General features: G+C 38.5%; 1 protein-coding gene across 1 annotated transcript in view; it reads right to left on the bottom strand.

Moving 5' to 3' along the window:
• Positions 1-11,252, bottom strand: part of ARHGAP18 (Rho GTPase activating protein 18) — a 95,098-nt gene extending 83,846 nt beyond the window's left edge. The window contains exon 1 of the mRNA XM_027751965.2: positions 11,158-11,252. Within this exon, the coding sequence (XP_027607766.2) occupies positions 11,158-11,201 (44 nt within the window). The 5' untranslated portion in view covers positions 11,202-11,252. The remainder of the gene's footprint in view (positions 1-11,157) is intronic.
• Between the last annotated feature and the right edge of the window lie 3,402 nt (positions 11,253-14,654).

Below are 14,654 nucleotides of genomic sequence, written 5' to 3'. Positions count from 1 at the left end.
AGCAGATGCCAAAAATAAACAAGACTATACTATATTTAATACATGGATACATTTAAAAGGTTTTTATTATGATACAATGTGCATATTTACTAAAACATAAATTGGAACAACTGAGCTTGTCATGGTGCAAGTAACAATCTACCACCATTTTTTTCCATCAGATTAAGGAGGAAACAGCTGTTGTCAGATGGCAGCACGATGCCAATAGTCAAACAGGAAGGATTACAGCACTCAAGTCATCTTAATCCTAGCGCATAAGCATTAATAGAGGGTTTTCTTTCACCGCAAATGGCTAATGTAGCTAAGCTCTGACACTGGCCTGAACTTCTCACTTACCTAAGAAAACTCTAAGCTGTTGTTAGCAGCACAGTAGATGAAGTAATATTTCCTTCAGCAAAAATGTCATGAAGGATTTACAAATCTGATGTAAATACTTAAATTGACAACATCATAAAGGCCAGAACATTAAAATGGTATCTCTGCATCAGCTCTAAAGACACCTTGAAAAAAACCATAACATCCTGTACTACACTTAAATCTATTATAAACAGCTTATTATGATTTCCTATTTATCAAATTGAACTGGACATTACACTCTGCTGTGTGAGAGAGTTCAGTGGAAATTGCCGAGGGCAAAGAGCACAGGGGGAGTCAGTAAATACCAGGCAGTTCATTGCATGGAAACTGCTTTTGCTTAGGAGCAGAAGCACAGTCCTGAGAGACTAAGACACTTCAAAATGACATTTACTTAAACATCCCTGTTCTGTCCTAATTTCATGTCTGTCTTAACCCATAACACTGCAGATCTTTGTTGATCCCATTTGTAGCAAGTATGTGTACAAATGCATGCATTCTTAATTCTTATTTAAATTAATCTTAAAAACATCTACTTACCTCATATCATTACTGCATTTAACAAAGACATGTTTTAATGTTCTTTTAGGATTATCATTTGTATTTTGCTGAGTTTCATTGCTATTATTAATATTAAAATAGCAGTAGCTTTTTAAAATTCCTTCAATTTTGTTTCTGTCAGCTTTTATTGACCATACTGGGTATATCACTTACCAGAAGGCCAAATGCCGCAGTGGGGAACAAAAGCTTAGGACAAATTTGCTGTTGCAGGTAGTTCAAAGGATTATCATCCAGCCCAATCCTTCAACTTTATTAGAAAATGATCCCTTAACTGAATTAACTATCCAAGTAGGTTTTTATCCAAATTAAGTTTCCATCTTAAGTTTGTCTAGGGGCAGATGGTAGCCTTTAAAGATTATCGGAGATATAAACCATTCCATCTCATATATGTAATTATAAATCAATACCATGTCCCTAATTTGCAAAGAATATGTGCTTTCCTCTGGCTATAGAATCTTTTGTCTCATTATGCTCGGGTCTAATAGCATTTACTGTCATAATAGCAGAATGTAGTGTTTATTTAAGATGTTAATCTGTTGCTAGTACTGGCCAGCAAATGTGGGGCCATATGTTTCTCTACTGTGAAGAACAGAGAGGACCAAAATTGCTTTTACAGAATTATAAATTCCTACAGGAAAAATACATGGGTGATCAGTTCTCCTCTTTCACTTAGCCTTTGCTGTAGCGATCCCACACCAGTGATGTCCAGGAGTGAAGGTCCTGCATCTCACCTCTGTGGTAAAGACTCAATTTAAGCATCTGAGATAGACCAATACTAGTTCTAAAGATCATTTCTCTCCTAGTTGTCAGATGATATCCCGATTGTAATTGTCTTTCTGCATATGTACAGTCATCTGCACATCTGAGCAACCTGGACTGTAATGGACGTCTCTACCCAGAGGAGTTTGGCTCTTCTATGAGAGAGGCTCAAAGAGACTCCTTTCCTCGCAGAGGAAAGGGTAAGGTTCGTGAAGTAAAAAATAACACACATTACTTTCTTTTTAGACAGTTAATTTCTTATTCACAGCAATCAGAAACCCTTATGAGTGCTGGAATTCTGTTATTCCTTAACAGCTGTTAAATGTGTATCACAATCCAGCCTTCAGAAGAAAAAAATTATTCTCCTGGTCCAAGACAAAGAGGACATACAACATACTGCTGCAACAGCATTAATCTTGTTTACAATTCTTATTAAAAGTGGTCTAGCCCTCTTTACACTGAATATTATTTGCACTTACAATCTTTGTTCACTTTTTGTATCCAATCAAAAGTATTACAGTTTTTTCGAAGTACTAATGTACTACACTCTTATGATAACTGAGTGTCATCTCTCCTTGCTGTCATTTGAATAAGTGTAATCTTCCAGCAAGTATCCCAATTCTCAACTGAAGCAGTTCCCTTTCAGATGAGTGATCATCTGAACCATTTAACTAGTTCAAAGTCACACTTTGGCAAAGCATGAACTGAACCACTACTTCACTTTCCTGCATGATGAGACCACCTCTTATTACAAATTTTGATGGGATCTAATGAACCCACTTAGCACAACTTTTCATAGACACTTAAGGCTTTTTCTTTTTAGGTCCATTGTAATAAATTGTATATTGGAGTTTCAGAATCTTATTTCAAACAATAAATATTCCTATAAATGCACTAGTCAATAGTGATTTTTTGATAATCAAGTACTGTAAAACCACTCCTCCTCCTAAGTTTATGTGGCAAAATATTTGACAAGAATAATAGTACTGATTCTGTAGTTCCTCTGTCAGTTGTATTATTTAATGAAATTACTGTTTTCTGTTTGATTTAATAGTGAGTACATACTGTTGCAGTTTTTTTAAACTTTGCATTTGACTGTCATAAACCCACTGTTGAATGTTGATTTCTGGAATTCATAATTTCTGTGCCAAAAACACATGTTCTAGCAGTCTGTGTTCCTTTGCAGAAGTTGATATTTTTTCACAAATGCTTCTTTTGTCACATTCATTCAGCTATGTTCCATTTTTATAATTAGTATTTTTAAAAAGTTGAATATGACTTCCAGTTCTTAGTATCAAGTAAAATCTGACAATTCAATGCTAGATAAAGAACAATATTTTTATATATATATATATATATATTCTTCTTTTACATGGTAAAATTAAGCTTTTATTGAAATTTCTGCCTTTTTTTGACTCCTGCCTTTACAAGTTAAGTATCGGATGCAGCACTATACACCAAGCTGTTAGTACGGTTCTTGGATTTGGCGTTTCCGTATTCATCTCCTTCACCGAGCTGCCCTGTACAGCTGCAATGCAAATCATATACAAACAATGCTGAGGATGTGTCCCAGGCTGCTTTAATGTTTCCTTGCAGGTTCTGACACTCAGATTCAATAATATATAATCCATCTCCAGAAATCTGGGGTTTGTAGAAAAAAAATTTAAAATTGGATCCTGTTATAGAATGGACTATAGGGGTTGGTTTGCATAGGGGAAGGGATCCTCTCATTTTTGCAAGAGGAAATGTTAATTCCAGAGAAAGGGAATGAAGGTAAAGATACGTGTAAGCAAGGGGAAGTAGGTCTGGTTCTCATTACTTGGTTTAAATCCCCAGGCCATTTAGTTTTGCCTCAGGAATTATGATAAAGTCCATGATGTCAGTGCATGCCCTTGTCCCCAGTAAGAGGAGATCCACCACTCCACCACCTACAAACATTCCAACTTTGAAAACAGTATTAAACAAACAGAATTAAACAAAATAAGAAAAAATATCTTTGCCCAGGCTTGACTGGCCATAAGGAAGAAACAAACAGAATTTTTAACTCCATAAATAATATTTGTCTTGTCTTTAAGTTTATTTTTGGGAGGACACGAAATATAAGGATCTCTGCTCTTAAAACTGCTAAATTTATTGAATGCCTATGACTACTTCATTTCTGCTGGACGTCTTTGTGTTCAGCTTGCCTCCAAATGTCATACTTGACACTTATTTTTTTCTTGTATTCTGCTTTTCAGTCTGGGTGGATATTTTTAATGTCACTGTCATTGACATGCATTTCTTTTCTCTCACTATTTGTTACTATGCTCCATGGGAACAATATTTTTTAAAACTGCAACTATATACTGGTTTTTTTTCACAAAGTCACCGAGTTCTTGCCATAACATCGCTTGATTTACATATCAGTAATTCTGAAAAATGTCTTGATTTCTAATTATTCCATCTGACAACCATTCAAATTCCCACAGCTCAGCAGGACACACAGCGGCTAAGAGCTGTTCTGGGTTGCTGGCTTCTAGTAAGCACATTCTAAAATGTGCCTACCTGTATTTTTTTCTTGAGTTGATTTTCTGTTGCTTTTCACTGTACTTCAAGCTCCTGATTTAAATCTCTGACCTCTGAAATCTTAGTTTATACAGCACTGTTTGTTATTTTGATCTTTGTGGTGCAAAAAGAAAAATTATTAAAGTGATACAGCCCTTCTCTCTGAGCTGATGGATTGTGACGCCACACTGTTTGGGTTTTTTTGGCAAGAGATGATGGAGGAAGTTTTGAAAATACAAAGAAGGAATGAGGCTGATAAAAATTTATATATATTACATGATAGAAATCAAGTATCCATTGATTCTATTGATCAGTGTTGTAGGGGAAAAAGAGATAATATCAGGGTTTTCAATTACTTACTGCAGTCACTTTTGCTGAGAGGATATGTCAGGAAGGATTGAAGGAAGTAAGCATCTGAGCAGAAAGGGTGAGGGAATGAAGGTGTAAGTGGATGCCACACATACTCTTGTTGTACTCCCTAACAGAATGAGGAAAACAACTACACGGTTATTGAATCATCTTCCTTCCAGTGTTAGAAAAGCCACCACATGGTCTACCCAGGCAACGCCTGGTTTGACAGGTAGTACCAGAAAGAGAAAACACTGTCTGAGAAATAACCACCATCCAGCCTTCTCCTCGGTGGCAAGAGTCACCCACCACTTCCAAACAGTACAAGTGTCTCTCTTCCCTTCTATCGCATCTGGCAAGCCTGGCGAAAAAAAGAAGTGGTGAGTGTCCCAGGTTATGTTTCTTGGAGCACAGTGGTGAGAAATTAAATGATAAATGATAACAAAATATTAGTGATGGCCCTCTTTAGTCAAAGATCTAGTTAAGTTCAATTGAGGGAAAACTGCTGGATCGGCACTCTTAATTCAAGATTTTTTTGTCATTTATCACAGATTGATCAGAAAGTGCTTTAAGCTGTTTCAAAGCAGCGATGAACAAATATTCTTTTTCTGAGACAAATGTGTTGATAGAGGATGGTGACTTCTTTGCAGAGCTGACATACAATCATTTAGTAATCCCTTTTAGTCAAAATGACCTGAATTGACAACTAACAGCATTTTGCTGAGTGCATGCTTTTTTCACAGCTGACACTTTTAAAGAAAAATATGTGTTCGAGCTTACATATAAATGATTTCCAAGTGTAAGACCTTGAGTTCTCTGTCCCACAGCCTCGCCACAGGCTTCTCAGATGTTCAGTATGCTCTGAGGAAAAGGAGTTGGCAGCTCCATAAAAAGAACTAAGAACTGTGCAGCATCTTTAATTGAAAAAATAAATGGATTTATCTAAACACTATATAAGGGGTGAGCAAAAAGTACAGATTTTGATAATAAAATAACTTGTATTAAGGATGGGGGGGCTGCAGCAGATACACCCTATATGGTCTTCAGTATTGCAATTGCTACTGTAACACATAAGGAACATAACTACCTACACAGTTAAACAGGAGATTAGGAACAGTGGAAGTTTGTAAACTGGGGAAAGGTTTATCTGAAAAGACACAGTAATATATTACACTGAAAAGCAAACTGATGAATTGGAAGAGTCTTACTATTAAAATTTCTCAAGGTTTCCTCTTACTAATGATCTTTTTATTTAACATTTTCATTCATAACTTTGGCACAGAAAGAAGTGAAATTTTCTCACAGAATGAAATTAGGGATATCAATTTAGAGAAAGTCCAGGATATTATACAGGAAAAAACAGATTAATAAGGGGACTGGAAAAATAAAAATTATACACAAATGCATGCATTTAATAGACTTAATAACTAGATTTTATGCTATAAGCCAGGGGACTCATCAGTTTTAAATGACTACTAATTGGTCATAAGGCAACCATCAAACATAGTGTTGTACAGCAATAAAAAAGGTATATGCAGTTCTATGTATATCCAGCTATATCGGACTAGATAGCAGACTTTTAATATAATCACGAACATTGATCAGACATTAATTAAAATCATAGTGTCACTTCCAATCATTCAAAATCAAGAAAGGTGGTTAAGCATGGACAATCACATGGGAAAGAGCAGAATCTACTCAGCATGAGAAGCCAACAAGCAACAATAAAACTGCTGTTTGTGAGTTCTCACAAACACAGCTATCATGGGTGGGACAAACAATTTCTCTTAATGGACAATGTCAATGGAAAAGAAATACGTAGAAACTTTCCACTGGCAACTGTAGGTAGAAAATTAGAAATCCATTTCTAAATATCAAAAGGAACAAGGTTCTAGCACACCCATTCAGAAGGACAAAAAACCTAATCTTTAGAAAAAGCTCAGTATGTTCATGGCATGGATAAAAGATGGTAACCTTTTTATAAGCTTTCTATATCTCTCAGAGAGATAGAAAGTTCTTTTCAACCTGGCATCCTTCTGTGCTGTATTCCTACACTAAGGCATAAGAAACAACAGAGGGTGGCTACGTTAGATATCAAAAAAATCATATGTTAAAGACTCATTAAGCTTTTAAAAAAAATTAATTCAAGAACTTCAGAACTCAACAACATCACTTCAGGCCTATTGTGTCCTTATATGATAATTATTTTAATCTATAATTTTACGAATGAAAAAAACATCATGTACAAGTATACCTTTGGCTTGAGGGGGGGAGGAAGGGTTGGTAAGAATAAAAGACCAGCCAGTGGTCCATGCAGACCATTTGTATGCTAGTGCAAGAGCATAAAGAGCCATAAAATAACACCTGTGCTCTATAACCTCACCTGCAGCACTCAGCAGAACCCTGTATCCTTTACTTGACTATCAGAGATGACCACACCGGTACCAAGCCCCCACTCAGCTGGACTCAGAAATCATGGTAGTTTGCTCCCTGGGATGCTCTAAGAGGGACATGAAACTTCTGAAAAAGAAGTTTCACAGGGAAACATGTTGCCCAAGTATGGTAGCCAGGGATGCTGAACCAAGAGGTTCAGACTGTGTGCTTTCGTAACAGCAACAGCAGCAGCTTCAACCTTTACTGGACCTCTAAGCAGGTATTCCTTTCTCTGCTTCTTCATCCTCTCAGGAGAGAGGCTGAGAAAAGATGCTCCTTCCTCAAGCTAACCATGAACAGCCACATGCTGAGGTGTTGGAGTAGCCGCAATACAGTGTCTTGTCCAAAATTTTTGAAACTAGATTCCTTTGAGAAAAATGCACTAGGCCAGTTAGAAACATTCCTCAGGCAGGATTCAGTCCATCAGCCACATCTTAAACCATGCAGTTACAAATCATGGATTTTAAAGAAGCGGACAGTTAAGTTCAGGCACATACCAAAGCTACAGAACCTCAGTAAGATCTCTTGGTTAAGTGTAAAGATGTTGGAATCAGAGCAATGAAGTAAGATGTAACTGACAGTATAAGAAGTTGTTTTTTTATTTGCTGGACAACTTTTTAAAGATATAAAAATTTCACATATGAAAGCAAGAACCTCAAGACAGCTCCAAAATAGCCTTATTAGTTGCTGCTTCAACTAAAAATCTTGTTACATTTTACGTGACCACTTTCAGAGTCAGGTTATAAAAACTAATAGTTAATTGATAAAAATATTGAACTTCCAAAAAGGCACTTCAAGCCTGGGACTGCACTTTTCCACCTCTGTAGCTTAAACATTTGAATTTCCTAAAATGAAGAACTACCACAACCTGCTTCAGTTTGAATTTCTGCAATACAATTTACTGTGCAAATCTCCTTGGTAGCATTGAACGTTCACTCTCCTTGTGAAAGTCTTACATTCATAAGTCTATGTCTTTGTCTTCAGTTTGCTTGTGTTGCCCAGTGTTGTCATTGGGAACTGCTCTATCTGCTGCCATCTCCTTTGTTTGTTGTTCTCAAGAATCACTGCTCATCTCATTTTTTTGTACACTGCTCTGCTTTCACTTGCTGCACAACCTTCATTTATGTAGAGATAATTACATAAAGTATATTTATAGGAAAACATCTCGCCTTGCTGAGAACCTAATTTAGTATTTCTACAATTAGCTTCTTGGCTGATCCATTCCCATTCAGTGAGCCTGCTTTTGTCTGACTGAAACTAATCTGAAGTTTAAGACTCAGCTGAATGGGACTTAAATGGGCACAGAATCATCCTTTATGAGGGTTAATTAATTGAGGTAAGTATGAGACCAAGTACTGCTACACGATTTCTTCTAGCATTATGAGTATTGTATTTCAATGTATTTACTTCTGATTTTCAGAAAGGGTACTTTTTAGAATAGTTGTATAGTGCCCAAGGTTTTAGTATTATTCCTATAGCTTCAGGATCCTATGTTTCGCAAGGTGTCAAATTCAAAGACAGATTGCTATGATGTCCACATTTCTGCTAACTGTGCAAGTCCTAAAGTGATTTGAATTAATTATCTGCTTCTCAGTAAGTACTGAATTAAGGGCATAGTTACTATTCTCTTAGGATTTGATTATATTAATTGTTTGGGCTGCCCAGTGTACTATTTTACTGGCATAATCTAATCTCGTCACAAAATGTATTCTTAGAAATTTCTTAAGTAGAGTTTTTAATGTTTAAATATATTTTTCTTATTATATATCAGCACAGTATTTATTCACTTAACTGTGGCATAACCTTAAAATCCAATTCATGGACCAGGCCTCAATGGTTAAGAATTTACACGGAATACAAAAGTGACAAATGACCCTTCGGATTTCTGTGTAGGGGGAGAAAATGTCATAATGCTGCTGATAAGCATTTTTCCCAGCACACCAGCTACCAAACTATTCTTAACTCAGTCTGACAGCTTACTTTTTGGGGTTCCTTGCTCTTAATTGGTTTTTAACAACTTCCATTCTCATTAATAGTAAAAAAAATATTATTGCATGACTAGCCAGAATCGTAATGAAATGGCTTAATCAGAAACCACAGTATTTCAGGAATATGTCAGACAATTTCATATGTATGCCCTCTTTTCTACATCACTGTTTTCTGAATTCATTTTTATATTGCTGGTCACTTGCTAAGGGACACAAACAATAAGCACTTGGTAATGCCTAATAGTAGTTGTTTATGCCTGACTGACATTGATTGAAACATCCACTCCCTATCTGTCACGATTTTGTGATATGAATGGACAAAAGTATTAGGTGAATTTGCTAAAATCAATCTGCACTTTAAGCCTACAGACTCACTAAAGATGACAGAGTACCCTTCCCTGATCTGTTCTGTGTGCAAATATGCCCACTTGTTGATGTGTACTGGTTCCAGGAACAACTGTTGCTCATTTATGTCCTGTCAAATACTGCCACTATTTACCACTCCAGCAAAACTCAGTGAAGTAGCTATCCCCTTATTTAGCACTGGCAAATGGAATTTTATCCTAACTCATGCACATTCAGGTCTAATAAATTCCAGTCCTTCAAATGTTGCATTTACTAGGTCCCTTTTCAGCCTCATCTCCAATGGCTCTTCTTCTATAAAAGCAAATTGATGGGCTTTTTAACATCTCCCCTAATTTTATTGACTTCTTTCACCCAGTACTAAACTACTCAAATTCCGCCTTCAGAAAAGGCACTAACCATGCATTTATTAAACTTTCAGATATGTTCTTCACGCTTTCTCAATCTCTTGATGCTCATGCAGCACGAGAAGAGCTTAAGTTTATTGAACTTGTTAGCCTCTTTGCATCTTTTCTCATGATACCCACAAAACACTTGACAGTGATCAGGTTGCTGCTGGTTAAAGAACGCAACTTTATTGCTTTGCCACTTTCATCCAGCTTTATGCATTAAGCAGTTTCCTAATTCCCGTTATATTATTAAGTCTTTGAGGCTGAGATCATCTGTTAGTCTGATGTTTAAAAAGCAAATAGAGTCATGAACCTCTTGTTCAAAAACAGCAGTAATGTGCTGCTAAACAAATAACCACTGTTCAGAGGAGGGCAAGAAAAGAGAGGCAGGAGTAAGAAACTGGCAGAGACTTTTCCTTCTTGACTTCCTTCTCTATTTTCCCAGCAAAGGAATGCAGCATAAAACTGCACAAATTTATAAAATTAGAGTTGTGATTTTGGTAAGACTTGCGGAATAGGTTAAACATCCTATTGAAAAAAACAGGTTAAAAACTGGTAACATTACATACTTCTCTCACGTAATTCATGTCAAAGTACTGTTATCTTAATAACTGTTTAAAAAAAACCAGAAAACTAGAGACTGCAGGTATTCTAGGACTTGAGTTGTAAATCATACCAATAAAAAGTTACAGTACAATTGATTGCCCTTTTTTCCACTCTCTGGCTAACTTGGAAAAAATTAGGTAATTAAAGCAGCTCCCAGAGCTGGTATGCCTTATGTGAGGATGCTGCAACAAAATATCACTGCTTTCACAAATTAAATTTCTGGCTCAGTGCATGCTCCCCTTGATCAACTATTTTGATACACATAAAGTATTCATATACGTAAGGAAAACTGTGATTCAACAAAATACAAGTGGAACATCACCAGGACTGCATACTTTTTTGCTTTCTCTCCATTCAATTCAAAAATAGTTGTATTTATCGGCTAAATGCTATTTAGAATGCATGATACTGGGAAAAACGGATGACAGAAGCCGTATTAAAAAAAAAAAAAAGAAAAATATGCAATTTGTCTAATCCATGCTATTATAATTACGCCACACAAGTACTTTAGAGACACCAACTTTCCAAACTATAAACTAATAACGGGTATTTTCCACAGACACGCTTTGTTCTCCTGCTGTGCCGCAGTCCGCGCTTCTGGGAGCGGCTGGGAAGAGTCCGGGCAGGAGAGCGGCCGGCGGGTCAGGCACCGACGGGAGCGGACACGTTCAACCCGCGGCGACACCCCCGCCACTGCCACTGCCACTCGCTCCCGCACCGCGCCGCCGTTTCCCTCCCGGCGGCTTCGGCACAGCCCAGGTGTCGCACCCGGCGGGAGGAGCAGCGCGGTGGCCGCGCTCGCCCGCCCTTACCTCAGGTGCAGGTAGTGCACCAGCTTCGTCACCACGGTCACCATCTTCCCGAGTCACCTTCCCCGCCACTGCCTCGGGCGCGGGAGGGACACACGACGAGCAGAGAGACGCTTCCCAGAGACTCCTCAGTCAGCGGCTCCTCGCTGCTGCTTCACCCTCCTCAGCGCCCTTGACCGACAGCAGCGTTGCCCTCGGCCGTCCCCCGCCTGCCCCGCCCGGCCAGAGGGCGGGGCCGCCCCCCCCTCCTCCGGCCGCCCGCGCCGGCGGGGTCGCGCCCGGCGCGGCGAGGTCCGGCAAATGTGCGGGCTGAGGGGCTGCGGGGCCCAGCACGGCTCGGCCGCGTCCCCGGCGCCTCTTTGCGGGGGAAGAGCGCCGGGAGTCCCGCCGCGGGTGGCCCAGCCCCGTTCCGCTCGCTGCCGTCGAGGCGCCCCCCGCTCCTCTCTGCGCCGGCGGCGGGGCCGCCCTGGCAGGAATGGGGTCGGGTCGAGGGGTAGGGGAGCGTGTGGGGGCGTACGAGCGGGGAGGTGAGGTGTGAGTGCCCCGCGGGAGTGGGAAGCCGGTCCCGTCCCGGCGTATGGCTCGGCTGAGACCTGCACGGTGCCTCTCAAACGCTGCTCGGTGGGGAAGAGTTAAACGAAGGGCAAGGGGAATGAGTGTTGGTCTGGGCAACCTGCCTCGCCGTACCAAACTGATGTCTGCGCCCCGTTCAGCTCAGCAGAGGACGGGGAAGAAGAGACGTTTTGATTATGGCGTGTAAGCAGTTACGCAGGAGAATTTGCCATAGCTCTTTAATCTACCAGACGTAAAGGACTGAAGCAGAACGTAGACAACTTCAATCTGGGAACAATGAAACACCTTTGATGTTACCATAAGGGTACTAAACCACTGAAATTATTTACTACTGGATCTTGGATCTCGTGAAGTTTCAGCGATACAATGGCTGACCTCCTCATATAAACCACATATAAGTCATCTCTACATCTGATTGGTTTGGGTTATGGAAAAAAATGTGGGTATTTATTGCTGTGAAGATTGGCCTAGATGATCACAGAGCAGGGGATCAGAACAGTAACTCCAGGTTTTTAAATCTATTAACATTAATTATTTAGTTTGTGGTGCACTCCAAATTAAGAGTATCCCTTCAGCCTTATTCTCCCCTTCTTGGCATCCACCCTAGTCACTGAACCAGACAAGACTCTTGAAAAAAGTTGTATGTACTAAGTGTAACTCAAAGGCTATCGTAATGCATACATTAACTTGTATGAAGAAAGTATACAAACAAAAATGTTTTCCATATTTTCTGATTCAGAATGCTTGAATAAATGACTTAATACTGCTGAAGGATTTCACTGTGTTGGTAACATTCAAACTACTGAAACTTAGAAACAAAGATAAGCCACAGTACATGAAGTATTTCCAGTTCACCAGGGAGTATTTGGTGTCTATGGATAGCTAAGAAGTTTAAATAGTTGATATAAATTAGAAGGTTGTATTTGCAAGATATAATTATTCATATACGTATATAATTCGTATACATATATATTCATATACACATATATACCCATATTCAGTGTACGTATCTATACATACGCTGTACCATGTACCACACCCTCTTGAAGTAAACTGGCTACTGTAAGTTGCATTTCAGTTTTTCTAGAAAGAACTGCTTAGAAATCCCCATAGACAGTAAGAATTTTAAGACCGTCTCTGGTTTGTGGTAGTCACTAATCCCTTTTGTCTGCACATTCTTGATAGTAGACAGAATTCTAGATAGTAGACAGAATACAGATTCTGTCTGATAAACATATAGGAGATGGTGTAAATAATTAAAATAGGGTTTTTTTCATAATGGATAAATACTGCAAGTTGGATATTTTTGTCCCATTGTACATACGGTTTTACATCCCACATCCTCAAGCTTATTGTTTCATTACTGTTATTATTTTACTCTCTATAAATTCTTTCTGTACTTCTTGTATTTCTCAGCTCATGTCAATGAAAGCTCCAAAACATGTGCCCTTCACTTGCTAAGTTGTTCTCATGCTCTGTGCTGCTCTCTACACCATTTACAGATCTGCTCCAGCGGAGCGGAGGTAGGCTGTTTCACCTCTAGCAAGTTTTAACACAGCTGCCTTCTTTGTTTTTTGTACTTCATGATCCCCCTTTCATACTTCTTTTTAGAACTGGTTATCTCTCATTAGCATTCCTTAACTAATATTTACTTGCTAATTCCGTGCTTGTATTTATTCATATAACAATTTTTTTTTCAAAAATATCAACAATCTGGTGTAGCTGCGATCTTAAAATGCTGTTATAACTCAAAGTGTTTGTTCCCAAAAATATTTGAATTGTTTTGCTAGACTAAAAATTGATCTAACTTATTCATTTTTTTCTTTTTTTTCCCTGCAAGAATTCAAAGTTTCCATGAAACAAAAATTCTGAAAAGTCTGTTTTACAATTTCTAAAAGGACTTTTCAAAATGTTTGGAGTAAAACATACACTTTAGGTGTTTTGTTTCAGTATTGCTTTATTCCATTGTTTAACTTCAGGGGTTTTTGTATCATGTTTGGGTGTATTTCAGTAGTCAAGAGGGTAACGGTAACATATGTGGTTTGCTTATATTCTGTCAACAGATTTCTAGGAAAAGAAATTTTAGATTTTGTGTAATTAGCATTTTCTAGTAGAAAGCTACCCATCAGAAAGTTTTAAATAATTGCAAGGATTGAAAATTTAGTCCGCTATTTTCACTATACTAGGGATGAAAGCAAAGCTTTTCAGGATAAGGTATTTGGTTGCCCATAGTGGACAAGTGAGGCATAAGCTGTTGGAAGGGGGAAATTAATTCCTAATCCTATTAGCTAATAGACAGCTTATTTCCAGCTGTGTCATCATATGTTCTTTTTACAGTATCTAGTTCATTTAATACAATTCTGTTTTTTTCACATTCTTACATTTCTGCTTGCAGTCCTCATAGGGATGTACAAATTGGCAAACCTCAGCGTGTCAGAAAAGCATGTCGGGGTAGTGAGGTTGAAACAGAAGACCAGTGTAATAGGTGTAATTATGGGTAAAGAATCTAAGAAAGAGCAACCACCTTTTGAAGTCAGAGCTTTGCCTGCAGAGGAAATCCTTGGGAAAGGATTCAAGTAAGCTCCGTGGAATGAAGAGGTACAGTCCGTATAAATATAGACTCCATCAAAATGCACTTTGAGTATTGTCAGAAGAGTTCACTGACTCTAAAATGGATCAGGTGATTATGATGAAATGTCAGGAGAATATAGGAGCTCTCAGATGTCTTGAGCATATCATATTCTAATACATAAAAGCATCCGGTTCCACCTGGAGAATGAAGTGTTCATAATTTAACACAATCTCCAGGCAGAACTCTGGAGAAGAGAAAAAGAAGACTCTGATAACAAAACTGAGTTGCATTTGGTAGCCAGACAATTTGCCTTTGTGAGGCTAGTGTGCTATAGCAGCAATTGTCATTGTGAGCT

This window comes from Pipra filicauda, unplaced genomic scaffold, assembly GCF_003945595.2.
Source record: "Pipra filicauda isolate LSUMZ 115617 unplaced genomic scaffold, ASM394559v2 scaffold23_size5868930_pilon, whole genome shotgun sequence".
In the NCBI taxonomy this organism is placed as follows: domain Eukaryota; kingdom Metazoa; phylum Chordata; class Aves; order Passeriformes; family Pipridae; genus Pipra; species Pipra filicauda.
Note: the sequence above shows the minus strand (reverse complement) of the source record. Positions and strands in the feature narration are given on the sequence as shown.